At 39.8% G+C, this 15,059-nt stretch overlaps 1 protein-coding gene across 1 annotated transcript; it reads left to right on the forward strand.

Moving 5' to 3' along the window:
• The first annotated feature begins 1,704 nt into the window (after positions 1-1,704).
• Positions 1,705-14,845, forward strand: DNAJC12 (DnaJ heat shock protein family (Hsp40) member C12). The gene is made up of 5 exons (XM_020809419.3): positions 1,705-2,311; positions 5,179-5,257; positions 10,424-10,563; positions 11,625-11,823; positions 12,677-14,845. The coding sequence occupies exons 1-5, from the start codon at positions 2,234-2,236 to the stop codon at positions 12,769-12,771; spliced, it is 591 nt and encodes a 196-aa protein (XP_020665078.3). The 5' UTR covers positions 1,705-2,233; the 3' UTR covers positions 12,772-14,845.
• The last annotated feature ends 214 nt before the right edge of the window (positions 14,846-15,059 follow it).

Genomic DNA, 15,059 nt, shown 5'->3' on the forward strand with positions numbered 1-15,059 from the left:
AACATCTAAACAATAAAAAAGACCCAATAACAGTCATTTGGCATTTACTAACTCATGCCTTTGCTGAAAGGTTTTTGTGTTTGATCAATTTCTTTAAAATCTGTTGAAATTAGTTTTGAAAACTGAACACATTCAAAGTGAAAGAGACAATATAACAAATTATCAGTAAAATGCTGCTTAAAATTTAATAGAGGAGTATACCTGTAGTGGCTGGATAGTTCAGTGAGTTAGGTAGGTTGGGAGTTCAGTTCCCCACTTTGCATCCTAGAAAAGCCAGCCTGTGTGGCAAGCAGAACTGTCCCAGGATGCACCCAGAAAAAAGGAATGGTAAACTAGCACTTTTTAGTACTTTCTATCTAAAAAACCCTGAAAAGGGTTGCCATAAGTCAGAATTGATTGATGACACACAATGGTTACCTTACAAGTACGAGTCTGGCCAGTGGGGCACTCTGTGCAAAGCTCATTTCTGTCAGTAAAGCAACTTCATAGATACCTTGAATCAGCCATAATCAATGCTCTGTTCCCCCTGCCCTTGCAATCTTACACAGAATTTTTGTAGGGGCTTGTGTTATGATTGTCCATGCCCAGGTAATGTTTTTCAGTACCACCTCATCCTGATTTAGCTTCCAAGAATGCTGCAGTATCAGTTAATGGGTGTCTGATTCCCCCTCACACCTATTCAAGCAGCTCTGAGCCCTTGGTTAGTGTGGACTTCAGGGTTGCTATAGGTAGCTCCTTTCCAACACTGTTGCATCCTTAGAGTTGTGTTTCATCTTTGGTTATGTGACGCTATGGCACTCATCATTAGTGTTCTGAGCATGCAGGATATATACACTAGTTGCGTCCAGCAAGCTACATTCAGTATTGCTGGCACTGTGAATACTGCATTCAGCAAGTTTTGCCATTAACACCCAGTTCTGCACAATGAGATTTCAAATATTTAATTGTTCATATGGCAATTTTAAATGAAAATAAATCTATACTCTGCTTCCATCCCTTGCAGTCTGCATATGCTAGGCACCCAAGCCTGTTTTGTTTCCTGCATATACCTAGATGGTAACAGGTTTGAAATTCATAGTCTCCAAACAATGATTAGATGCACCTTCTGTGAAGGGATGTTGAAGGTACTTGATTTATGCTGTTTACTATTAATGGTGGCAAACAATTGTTATGGGAAATATGGCACTAAATCAATGAAGTACACTACTTTCTAATGAGCTAGCTGAGCTAGTCCTGTTGTACTATGACTGATGTTAGAAATATGTGGTACTCAGTGCCTTTCAGTAAGACTTAACTTCTTAATTCTTATATATTAATCAATAAGGAAAACCTTCAGACCATTCAGATGTTACCATACAGTTGTGACTTATGTTTAACTTGGTCTGTTTGTTATTGTTACATTTGCAGGTGGTGGTCTATAAAGAAGTACTTTAAGTGGACGTGATCTGAAACACACACAAACATGATGAGAAAACATTTTGTTCACATCTGTTGTAATTGCAAACATTAGATTTCATCATCTTCCACGTAAAGAAATTCTGGGTAAACAGAATTGCAGGCAATGTTTTGCAACAGTGTAGTAGCACTCGCTTCAGCTTCAGGCAAAAGTATCATACTGTATCAATGTTGGCTCCCCTTCCCCATGTTCTGTTGACAAAGGATTTAGGACTGAAGTTCGCAGGGCCATCAGTTTCTCTCTCAGCCACTTGCTTCACTCCTTCTCCACTCCCCTTCCCCCAAAATGGGCTGCTGACAAAAGGAAAGATGATTCCTGCTGGAGGTCTGAACTGATGCCTTTCAGCTGGCTTTCGAAATTAATCTGAACACTTTTGAAATTAATCTAATGGTCTAAGACTGCGTGTTGCCCACCTCTGTCCTTTTTTTGATAGATTCTACGAGTCGGTGTTAACGATATTATTTTGAAAGCTTTTTGCAAGCGGGAACATCTATCACCTTGCTGGATTATGTTTAACAATCTCCTGGAAACTACACGTCCCATGGATCCTTGCAGTTGTATTGTGTTCGGCGTTTGCTTCCACCAATGAAAATGGGCTAATTCAAGGGGTGTAACTTCGGGAGGCGGACGTCGTGGGGTATAAAACCAACTGTAGAAGAGCTTTAGTATCACTGCATGTAATCGGGTTTTGCTTAATTCCTTTTAGTCGTTTTCCCTGCTTAAAAGATACTTTTAAGCTTCCGACGGCTTAGATCTGAGTGAATTAGATTAAAACTAATGGACGCGATTTTGAACTGCAGACCGGAGGACATGGAAGATTATTACAGCTTGCTGGGATGTGATGAATTGTCTACAGTAAGTGCGGTTCTTCAATTCCGCGCCCCCCCCCCGTAAATTAATCTGATGGATTTGTGTAAGCGGGGAGTGTACTTTTTATTTTCTTCAGATAATGTCTCCTCTCTTCCCTTATTTATTTTTGTAGTAGACTTGATGCCTTACCCATCTTTTTGTATCTGCATGATATAGCAGTGACTGAAACAGTTGATTTGATGCATGCCTTAGTTTTGAAGGCACAAGTCTGTATTTTGTATAGGTAAATAAGCATTTCTAAAAGTAACCTTTAGAAGCTGCTGGAAAGTAAATACTTAATATGTTTCAGTAACTATTTCAAATTTCATCCTAGTTCACTGTCTTTTGTGATTGCTGACAGATGGGTTTTGGGGTTGTCCAAAGCTTCAGAGATACATTGGTAGTGTTGATGGTAACTGATTCACACTCATCATGCACTAGCCTCAAGTCATGTCCCAGGAAAGGCTGGTATTTACACAATTTGTGATTAATCTAGGATTTCTAACTTGCTTGACCATATAATGTAGCCAGAGAGAGAGCTCTTATCTAGGTGGGGCTAAAAGAAGAAAATGCGAAAGTGGGACTGCTGTTGAATATTAAGAACTAAACAACTTTAATGTTGACAATAAAGAAATTGAAATAGTGAAAGATATTGTACATCTTGGTTCAATCATCACTCCAAATGGAGATTACAGCCAAGGAATCAGAAGACTGAAATTTGGAAGGGCAGCAATGAAGGAATTAGAAAATGTCATCCAGTAGAGGGGAGTATCTCTGGAGACCAAGACCAGTATTATCCAATCTGACAGGGAAAAAAATGATTTGTTTGGAATATGGTGCTGGGGAAGAGCTTTGCAGATACACTGGGCTGCTAGAAAGATGAACAAGTAGATTCTAGATAAAATTTAAGCCTGAACAATCTCTGTAGTCCGTGAGGAAGCTGAAGCTATCATACTTCTGGCACATTATAAGAAGGCAAGATTCTCTGGAAAAGACAATAATAAAAGGTTGTAGGACAAGAGGAAGATGAAATATTAGATGGATTGACTCCCTAAAGGAAGCAACAAGCTTGAATTTACAAGAGCTAAGCAAAGCTGTTGAGGATAGGACATTTTGGAGAGCACACATACATAGAGTTGCCATAAATCAGAGGTGACTTAACAGCAACAAATGAGTTGTATGTATGTAGATATTGTATCTATAGCAATAGTGATTATTTTCGCTGGCAAGAAAAGTTATTTAATATTGTACTTGGATGTTATAATGTAACTTTCAACAGGTTAAATATTGCCTCAACAGATGCTTGATTCAGCTAAATAAAAAGCTGATGTGGTTTGGATGTAAAGAGTATCTGATGCGTTGCAACAGATCTGTTAAAAGCTAAAATAGCTAGATAACATAGCATCCTACTGAAGTTGCTGAAATCAACTACCTGTAATTTGTTTTAACCAGTAGCCTGTTGGATTTGCAACCTGATCGGTTTGCTAGATCTGTTTGCTATATGGAAGAAATGGATGTTGCATATTAAAGATAAAAGTAGTCAATGTGAAATTGCACAGAACAGTATGACAATTTATATTTTAGAATTATGTAATCTTAGAATTGCAGAGCTGGTAGGAACCCTATGGATTATAGAGTCCATCCCCTGTCAGTGAGGGGCGGGGGGGGGTGTAATTGAACTCCCAGCCTCTGGATGTAATCTAGTTATGTGGAAAAGATTATGTTTATTACCTTCTGCTGTATTTGCTTAGATGGTTATCTCATTTAAATCCCATCAAGGGGTGCAAACTGTCAATGATGAAGCCTAACCTAGACATCTGTGGTAAAAAAGTGTGTAGATTACTCTCTTGGGGCTTTATTTTATTATGTTTTTTTTTCCTCTGTGGGTTTTGAAGGCTTTTCCTTAGGTGTGAGTGGCTGCAGTTGTGTGCTGAGCAGCTTCAGGGGGAAAGAGTCCTCTCCATAACGGCCTCCCATGTACAATTTCAGACTTCCTCTGGAATACCCTCCCTGGGGAGTTCCTTTTTGAATCCTCTGTACTATACATTTAGACATCAGGGTTAAGCCAAGCCAGTCCTTTTCTGAGAGGAATTTAATTTTGAATTTTCTACTTCTGCTATTATCTTTATTGCTAAGAAACGTTTAGATGGCTTAACATTTTCATGAAATGCACTCTCTTACAGTTACTTTTGTTTGTTTGTTTGTTGTGAACTCTCCCAAGGGTGACAGTATAGAAAATTAAGAAATGCTTGGCGCTGAGGCTTGCATCCTTGACTGCAGCACAGAAAGAATTGTTTCCTTCATGTTGTGCATACTATATATTGGAGAAAATAAATATACCTGGTTGTGTACAAAAGTGATGCAAATTAATTGTGAAAACTTGGATACCTGGCTGCAGAGGTAGAGGTTAGGGGTTCGATTCCCCACAGTACATCCTGGGAGAAGAGCCAGTCTGTGTAGCCTTGGGCAAGTGGTATGCTCTCAGATAATCCTCAAAAGAAGGGAATGGATGGAAACCCACTTCTGACTACTTTCTACCTAGAAAATCTTGGAAATGGTTGCAATAAACTGACATCAAGTCAGTTCTGACATTATTAATTACTCATGCTGGGAACCAGCTGCTAACTGTAGCTTTTCTGTGTGGTTGTGGATGCGTGTGTGCACATATACACACAGTAAGATAAATAATATTAATATACAAGTTCATAAGCATCACAAATGATGTCATACAAATATTTCCTCATATGCTTGGCCAAGTAAGTTGTTTGTGAGGTGGCCCTTTGGTATTTTATGTAGGAAAATAAGTTGCACACACTCTTCCCCTTATTGTCACAACATCAATATGTGCATTCATGGCTTGTTTGTGTGTCTAGGTGGAACAAATTGTTTCAGAATTTAAGGTGAGAGCACGGCAGTGTCATCCTGACAAAGATCCTGCAGGTCCGCAAGCTGGTATGTGATTCTTCTCCTTCTTGTTTATCGTGTCAAGAGATGGCATTGGTCTCAAACAGGGAAGCTGCTTCGAGAGTTTGGGAGCACTTGACAATTGTATTTTTTTCTTATCCTGGAATAGTAGTGGCTCACAAACAGACAATCCCTCCCCGTGGCCCTTTGTGCGTACCTGTGCAAAGTGTTTCACTACTTAATAGTATTCAGATAGTTGGCCCTCTTCAAATGTTCAGATCCTAGCAAACACACAATCTTGCCACCTAGGCTGTTGGCTGCTTCTATTATGACTTATTTACATTAATGCACTGTTCTTCCTTTCCAGTACTATGTTGTCACATAGTGCTCTGATTCATATACAGTGGTGCCCCACTTGACGACGACCCCGTTAGACAACGAAATCGCTTTGTACAAACATTAACTTCAAACACCTTATTCTCTAGTGTGGGTCTTTGCCAACATATGTTTTTAGCAGGATGGCTTACAAAGCCAAATATGCCACCTCTTTTTTGTTTGTATTTTGTTTTGTTTAAATGTTGCATTATAAGCAGCTCTTTTGAGAAGAGAAAGCTTTTAAAACTTGTTTCTTTTTCAGATAGCAATGGTTTAGGACCTCGATATCTAGCGGAATGCCTCTTCCCACCTAAATCTCCCTTGCTAGATGTTTTTTAAGAGCAAACTTAAACCCTGGCGTTTTAGGCAGGCTTTCCCTCCTGTCATCACTTGAATATTTTTCCCATCTTGAACTATATTGCTACTATTGTTTTTTATTTCACGATATTGTTTTTATTTTATCTATTATTGTTAGCTGCCTGGTCTAGATGGACAGGGTATCAATCAATCAATCAATCAGTCAATCAATCAATTAATCAATCAATGGGAAAATTGTGGCATTGGGTTTTCTTTTTTTACAGGTTTAACAAAAATAGGGTTGGTGTATATGGTTTGTGAAGAAAACAATTCCAGAAATTGATCCATGGAAAAAAAGAATCCAAAGTCGACAGGTGGGCTGTACCTTTATTAGGACCAACCAAATTCATGCAAAGATTTGTATACCTTGTTTGGTCCTAATCATCAGGAGAGGCCTTTCTCTTGGCCCTGCTACCTTCTCAGGTCTTTCTGATGGGAACACAGGAGAGAGCCTTCTCTGGTGCTGCTCCCAGATTTTGGAAGCCAGACTGGCTCCATCTTTGCTATCCTTCCACAAGCAGGCAAAGACCTTTCTCTTTAGGCAAACCTTCCCTCAGTAACCAGCAACCTGTGTGTGATATTAGGATAGATTGTTATGCATTACTGCTTTGACTAATTTGTTAGTGCTATTTGTGTTTTCCTTGCAGAGTGACATTTTTTAAAAAATTGTTTACTTATTGATCTTTGCTTAATATTGCCTGTTAATTGATATAAGATGCCTCCTTATTCATTGTTCATAGCTTTAAAATACCACTTTTTAATTATGTTAACCACTGTTTTATACTCCTTGTTTTCAACTTTAGATATTGTCTTTCTTTGTTGTAAGTCTCCTTGAGTCCTTTTCAAGGAGAAAGGCAGGGTATAAATATTTTAAATAAATAAATAAATTATAAATAATAAAAGTATGGCCCAACAGTGAGTTATTACAGATGTTTCTCATGTTATGCATTTTGTTGAATTTTCTTTATTTGCATTTCTGTATTTTCTACAAATTTTTTCTCTCTCTGTCTCTCTCAATGTTGACATAGAGAAATTTGTGTATTGCTGAATGGTGTACAAATACTGTACAATAAATGTATTTGTATAGAATGGTAAACTGCAACCTCCATACTACAGTAGGATTGTGCTTACGACTCCAGCTTCCATGTGTTGATCAGCTCTCATGGCAATCATGGCTTTAGGCTTTTTATACAAAAGGTGAAATAAACATGTGTCTGAGTTGTCGCATGTACAATCTCACATATGCCAGCTTTTGACAACTTCCACTGAAAATGGAAAGTATAAATAATGTCTCTTCAAACGTTAAGGTCTTTCAATTTCTCTTTGTGGTCATCACAGCAGAAGGCAACCAAAGGTAGGAAAACCCTTCTGAAATCTTCAAGCTGCCACTGGCCAAGTCTGATTTGATTACATTTAGACTTGTTTCAATAGTAACGCCCTTTAAATTTCAGTACCGTATTTTTTGCTCCATAAACTGCACCTGACCTTAAGACACACCTAATTTTTAGAGGAGGAACACAGGAAAAATATTCTGAACCAAATAGCATAATAAAATATTTAATAAACTATAACAGAATAACATTTGAACCATGTAAATTGAACAGCAGTCAACAGTGGCATTAAGAACCATTACCACTGTCATTAACAAATGGAGAGACTTAAAGGTTTGTGTACCATAAATTTGTGTACCATAAATTTAAGTCAAGTACATATAGACCATTATCAGCCAGTGATAAGACCTATACCACACTACCTATATTTTACATTTCCTTTCATCCACCTCATCCCCATGCTTATAGTAATGTCTCACTGACAGATGAGATTGTTGTGCAACTCTGCCCAACTACAGCTCAAGCCTATATTAAGTTAGAAATGGTTTGTCTAATTTGGCACTGCATTGAGAGGTCCCTTTTAGTTGTGTGGAGGATACAGTGGTGCCTCACAGAACGGTGCCGTTTTTGCGATCGCAAAAGCGATTGCAAAACGGCACCTAGATAGGGCACAATTCACAGAGCGAAGGTCGGTAAGCGGTTCGCTTACTGACCTTCGCTTTGCGACCCGCCGCCGCGCGACCCCAAAATGGCCTTACCAAGGGCGCGAAAACGCTGCGCACGGCCATTTCGGCTGTTCCGGTGGCCATTTTGGACCCGCCGGACAGCTGATCACAACCATTTTCGCACCCTCGTTCAGCGAGGGGAGGGCGCGAAAATGGCTGCCAGCCACCCAGAAGCATCGTTGAACGGTGAGTATTCAGCCCAATTGGAACGCATTAAACACTGTTTAATGCGTTCCAATTGGTTTTCTTGCCCCGTTCAACGATGCTTTCACACAGCGAGGGTTAATCCGGAACGGATTAACCTCGTTGTGTGAGGCACCACTGTATTTAACAGCTTGTTTTCCTTGTTTATAGGGATGTGGTGGCGCTGTGGGCTAAACCGCAGAAGCCTGTACTGCAGGGTCAGAAGACCAAGCAGTCGTAAGATCAAATCCATGTGACGGAGTGAGTGCCCGTCACTTGTCCCAGCTCCCACCAGTCTAGCGGTTCGAAAGCATGCAAATGCGAGTAGATTACTAGGGACCACCTCAGTGGGAAGGTAACAGCGTTCTGTGTCTAAGTCGCACTGGCCATGTAACCATGGAAGATTGTCTTCGGACAAAACGCTGGCTCTATGGCTTGGAAACGGGGATCAGCGCCGCCCCCTAGAGTCGAACACGACTGGACAGAAATTGTCAAGGGGAACCTTTACCTTTACCTTTCCTTGTTTACTTTAGGTTATGCAAAAGAACAGCAACACAGCTTAACCTGATCCCATTCACCAGCAGTAGCACATGCTCAGCATAAGACATAGCAGAAAAAAGATATTAACCCCTTCCATGCCCACCATTTGTCCATGCCAGTTTGACCTGCAAAAGTAAACTTGCATCTTGAATCCTATGAAGGAAAAGCTGCAGGAGTGTATGAGTGGAAATACAGTGGAACACTCACACTGTCACATACACAAAAAATCCCTTCCTAAAGCTCTTTTAATTTTTAAATGGTGTTGTCTTGAAATACACATTTATCTGTAATGTGTAGTTAAATAAAACAGGAGCCAATGACAACACTGAGATTTGTGTAAGGGTGAGCTAACGTGTGAATCATCTACAAAATAAAAAATCAGATTTATGTTCATGGCTCAAGTGTATGTACTTCTGATGATTTACGTCATTAATGGATACTAGAAAACTAACTTCCTGTATAAGCATTATTATACTGTTAAGTTGCTTCCTGTACAAGAGCTAAGAGGGTGTCAGACATGGTGGTCAGGGGGAAATGGGAAGTGTGGAGAAGAAATGTAACTGGAAAACTAATATGTGCCATGTTTGTCTCTCATATTTAGCATTTGAATTCAGTGCATTTCAAAAGAAGCATTTATTTTAGTAAGCTGGCATACATGAATGAATCATCAACAACAACATGATCATATAATAGAAAGGTGACTCACAGATAAAATCTCAATCTTCATAACCTTTACGCAGATGGTTACTAAGGATGTGGCCTCTTGTTTCTGCTGTAGGAAGGAAAGTTTGATTTTATTATTTATAGACAGTATTTTTTAGCCGCAACATTACCAGTGGCTTCTGGGCAGTGTACAACAATCTTAAAACTTAAAAACATTAAAAATATTAAAAAGACAATATAAAATATCCTATATTAAAACAATTCTTAAAACATTAATATTAAGTTCTGCTGCTCATGTGGCCAACTATAGAATACTGTTTAATTAAAATGCTGGCTAAACAGGAAGGTCTTTACCTGGCGCCGAAAAGCCAAAAGTGTTGGAGCCAGGCGGATCTCTATAGGGAGGGCATTCCAAAGTTGGGGGGCAACAGCCGAGAAGGCCGTGTTTTGACATGCCATCCCCCTCACTTCTTTCAGGGATGGCATCTTCAGAAGGGCCTCCTGGCCTGATCTTAGAAGACGGGCAGGCTCATATGGAAGAAGGCGGTCCTTTAGATAACCAGGTCCTAAGCCATTTAGGGCTTTATATGTCAAAGTAAGCATTTTGAATTGGGCCCGAGCACCAACCGGCAGCCAGTGTAAATTTTTCAGAACCAGCATGATATGAGTCCATGCAGCGGCACCACTTACCAGCCGCACAGCCCGGTTCTGTGCCAGTTGCATTCGCCGGACCGTCTTCAAAGGCTGGAAAAAAACAAGCTGGTCACTGTAATAGGGATCAAGTTAATATTGTGTTCTAGGTGTGATGTATACAAATTGAGCACTGTGGGGAATCTTGAAGACTCCTTGGCTGGTTGTTCCTGCGCTGCCACTGGAAACTATCCCTTCCTTATTTTCCTTATCAAATATAAGTGCTGTCCTCAGGCAAGAGCTACATTGGATGATGATGATTCAGGATCTCAGAAGGAATTTACTCTAATTAAATGTGTAAAAATATGAGAACAAGTTAAAAAAAACATTGTCCTTTCTCTGGTTTGCAGTGGAGAATTTTCAGAAGCTTCAGCAAGCTAAAGAAATTCTCACTAATGAAGACAGCCGTGCTCGTTACGACTATTGGCGGAGAAGCAAAATCACAATCCCATTCCAGCAGTGGGAGGCTCTGAGTGACTCCATCAAGACAGTTAGTTTTCTTGAATACATCTGTTCTTCGTGGGAAATAAAACAATTATGCCGGTTTATGGGAAGTGAAGTAGTGAGAGAACGGTTAATGTTATGGACATAATTGGCATGGCATGAAAAATAAGTACATTCTAATATAGGAATATTTAAATTAGTTTTATGTCACATCAGACTGTTCTAGACTTGTATGATCTATGCCAGGGGTTCTCAGTCTCCGGCCCTCCAGATGTTAGACTTCTGCTTTCAGAATTCTTGACTATGAGGGGGTTGCTGCTGATGTCTTGGGTGGGCTGTCGGAGGCCATGGCTCCTGGAGCCCTTCTAAGGCAAGAGGGAGAGACAACAGGTGCTTGGAAAGGAGCTGGCAGATAAAGGCCACCTGTGATGGGAAGAGTTCAAGCCAGAGGATGGAATAAAGGAGAAAGACCAGGAGGATCCAGGGGCTTCCTTCAGGGAAATGGAGGGAGAGACAGAGCTTGAGGAGGAGGAGGAGACATGAGGAGAAGCTCTTGAAGCTTGCAAAGTCCAGTACTTCCAGGGCACCTTGTGTATTGGGGACACAATTCAAGCTGTTTGTTGCGTCTCAACTGAGGTGCAGAATTGCAAGTGCTCTAGATGTTCTACCTCCTCTATTTTTTTTAACAGTACCTAGGCCAATAATTTTTAGACAGCTCATAAGCTCATTTATTTTTGTGAAATTTAAGGTCCTAATAGAGAGGTATAGGTCAGAAAAGAAGGTTTGTCACAGCATTAGAGCAGCTCCATCTCTTTCTTTGCTCACTTAAGGAATGAAACATGGGACAATGCATACAATAGCGGCAGAAACACTTGCTTTCTATGCAGCAGGTCCCAAATACAGTCCCAAGTGCGTTAATGATTCATTTCCCCTCCAGCCATATGTATGGGTCCTCCGCAAAATTCCATCAGAATTCATCGAAATCAGACTGGACCTCCATCACCTGCCTCCTTTTGGCCCTACCCCTTGTTGTTGTTTAGTGCATCTTTAGCAAGCAAAGGCTGCTGTGATACAGGTCAGACATGCTTTCGTGTTTTGTTTTTGTAGTCCATGCACTGGGCCGTCAGAGATAAAAAAGAACCAATGCTGGAAGCTCCTGATGTAAATCTTAATGACCAGGTGGCTGACAACTGTTGCCAGAAAGATGAAAACAGCAAGGGCAAATCACCGAGTGAAAGAAAGGTGCTAGGAGGTTTTGAGCCCTCTGAGGAGATGTTGCTGTCATCAAAGAGCCCTGATTCCCCAGGTAAGTGGTCTGTGATACCAAATGCTTCAATGCTAGACGCATGTAATTTTAGCTAACCCATCAGCAAAATATGAAGTCATTCTAGATCTGTTTTCAGGACACGTCTTCAGTGGGGTTGGCATCCATCTCAGATACATTTCTTATAGTGTCCATGACCCATGGAAACTGTATGGCCTTTATCATTTGAAAGGTGCACAGATCAAATCCAGCTGTAGGTTAGAAAGCGTACACATTTCAGATCTTGTCTATATGTGTATGATACAATTGTACAGTATTTCGTAATAAGCCTACCACACCCTGACATAATGTTTCTTATCCTTCATATCCCTCAGTAAGGACCAGCCATAATAATGCCTTGAGGGCTGTAGTATCAAATGGTGTTTATTCAAGTATGACAAATGGAGCTTTCATTTAATTTCATTTAAGGAGCCCCGTGGTGCAGTGGTTAAACCGCTGTACTGCAGCCAAAACTGTGCTCATGACCTGGGGTTCAATCCCAAGGCTCAAGGTTGACTCAGCCTTCTGTCCTTCCGAGGTCGGTAAAATGAATGCCCAGCTCACTGGGGGGGGGGGCAATGTGTAGCCTGCATAATTAACTTGTAAACCACCCAGAGAATGCTTGAAGCACTATGGGGCGGTATATAAGCAGCACACGTTTTTGCTTTTAATTTTAAAAATAATTATTTTCACGGTAGGCCCAACACAAGTCAACTTGGAATTTCAGGTCATTTTGTAGAGCTGTCTAAGAGTGTAACTTTTTTAAAGCCCACTGTGATAAATCAAGACACAATTTCATCTCTGCAAGTTGCTGCTCTTCATTTCTTTCTCCTTCCTACCCCTTTTTTCACTACAGGGTATTCTGATTTGAACTGCTGGCATTTGCGTTTCCGCTGGTCTGGTGACACACCATCTGAACTCCTTCGGAAATTCAGAAACTATGAAATTTGACTTCAAAGAACAAATTTGTGCAGAAGACCAAATATATGTTCACAATTTCAGTATTTCTGTATATGCTTATAGAAGGCTGTTCCTGTTTTCCCAGTTTCCAGTAAAACAGACAGGGAGGTTTGTTTTTTGTTTTTGAATTGTGGGCGGGTACTTTACATTTATTCCTTAAATAGTTTTATTATTATATGGTCATAGACCTGAAAAAATTTTTGATAGACCCGAAAAAAACTTTATTCATTATTAGCATAAAGGGATGCTGCTGCTCCTTTCTCAGATGTGCATCATTAAAGTATATGTAACTTGTTACTTATTGTGGAGCAGATGGGAGAAGTGCCCGTTATGCAGAAGTCCAGACCTGGCCTATTTCTTTGACCTTATGTTTTACTACATTCCTCCTTATGATCTTAGCACTTCTCATTTCCCCACAAGACTCTTGCACTCTTAAATGGCTCCTCCAGTTTCCCATCACACTCCACTCTCATGACTAGGACTCTTTCCAGGTTGGCTCTGTTATAAGTACAATCCATCCCGTTTCTCACCTTCAGAGCCTGCCCTTCTAAGTCCTTATCCCCAATAGAAATAAACTGCATTTGTACATGTGGTTCAGTCCTTGTTATCCATGCCTCTTGGAGGCAACCCACTGCTTATATCCCATCGCTAGTCCCAACTAGAAAAGACTGAGTGAATCAGTTATTAAAAACGCCAGGACTAGTATAGATTCCATTGGTTTCATGGGTTTACTCTAGTCAGAACCAGCAGTTAGATCCTGCCCACTGTGTGTTGCCTAATTCTGTAATCAGTTTTCGGTGTCTTCCCACCGAGTATTAATCAAGATTGTGATACATGGGGACTGTGTGTGTGTATGTGTGCCCGTGAGTCCATCTAATCCTTTTACCCCACATTTTGTGGGAAAAGAGACAAATCTAGCCTCACCCTCTCTGTTGTGCCAGGAGTTCCAAGAGTATGCATTCTTTAGTCTAATGTTTCTCCTTTCCTTGTCAAAGTAAATTTGATGTTTCTTGTGGCTCCTTTTTTGAGTGATGGTGCAAGTCCTGTGTAGTCTGATGGCAGTATAAAATAATAGTATTGTAAAATTCTGATATAAACCTCAGAATTGTTAATCTCCCTTCAAATCAGCCTTTGTCTTTACATATGTACAGCTTTGCGTATTTCTTACTTAAATGCTTCTTGTTTCTGCATAGATTTGCATGCTGTATAATTACTCGTATCATTCAAGCAGCAGTATAATAACTGTCCATTTGTACCCATAAGGATTACAGTTCTCCTGTTTCACATGCTGCTGTTTCATCCACATTGATTGGCTTATCAATGGAAGGTTTTGACTGAGAAGGAGAAACAGTATGCACCAGCTGTCAATACTATTAGTAGTACTTCCTATTGACAGGGATATGGAACTTGCAATCTTCTAGATGTTACTGGACTCTAATTCCCATGATCGCTCTGTTAAAGTGTATTGACAAGACTATTTAAAAGCTGCAGTCCAGCAATACCTGGACGGCTGTACCTTCCCTGCCTTCACTGTACAAGATTGGAAAATGTCACTAGTGAGGTGACATGTATAAGGTTGTAGTGCCTTTCTTGTAATACAAAGGGGGACTGTATTTCTGCAGTCAGAATTATACATGTGAAAAGAACTTGTAGATAATTTAATTATTTTCCTAAATGGTCTGCAAAAATCCATATATATATATAAGTAGACTTGCAGATATGTTTTTGTTATTTTTGCTAAGAGCAGGGGAAATGGAAGGTAAGAAAGAAGGATGCAGAATTATGGGTTTGTATGTTTCAGGAATCTCATCAGTTTCAGGAATCTCAACATACCAAATGTTTCCTTTTCCTGAAGTAGGTATTTGTTCTCAGAATTTCCCTCAAATACAACTTACATGTTGTAAGCATAATCTAAAATTATGTTTAATTTTTAAAACCCTATTTTATTGTATATTTAACTGTACTGGTAACTGGTATAATTTATTGGTGTAATCTGGTTTGTTTCTTCTGTTAGATCTGTTTCCGTTGTATGAATAAAGTCAACCATTTTAGAATTGTGCATAAATTTTGCTGATACTTGTTTTTCTTTTCCTTTCACCTTGTTTAAAGATTAGATGAAATCAGAATATGGAAAAATTTTGTGGGAAAGGAATAAAAGTCCAAAAAAAATGCATAGCTTTCGCTTATTATACAGTCTTTTCTTACTTTGTAAACATTTTATATGTCCGTGATCAAAAGATAGCAAGTCTTAATTCAGCTCACAACTGTTAGAAAGTGTA

Source organism: Pogona vitticeps, chromosome 3 (assembly GCF_051106095.1).
Source record: "Pogona vitticeps strain Pit_001003342236 chromosome 3, PviZW2.1, whole genome shotgun sequence".
Lineage (NCBI taxonomy): Eukaryota > Metazoa > Chordata > Lepidosauria > Squamata > Agamidae > Pogona > Pogona vitticeps.

Excerpts from the sequence above, each read along its gene's own strand:
- DNAJC12 (XM_020809419.3), top strand. The coding sequence starts at position 2,234 with ATGGACGCGATTTTGAACTGCAGACCGGAGGACATGGAAGATTATTAC. Across the intron at positions 2,312-5,178 it reads GATGTGATGAATTGTCTACA|GTGGAACAAATTGTTTCAGA; the intron begins GTAAGTGCGGTT and ends TTGTGTGTCTAG. Across the intron at positions 10,564-11,624 it reads TGAGTGACTCCATCAAGACA|TCCATGCACTGGGCCGTCAG; the intron begins GTTAGTTTTCTT and ends TTGTTTTTGTAG.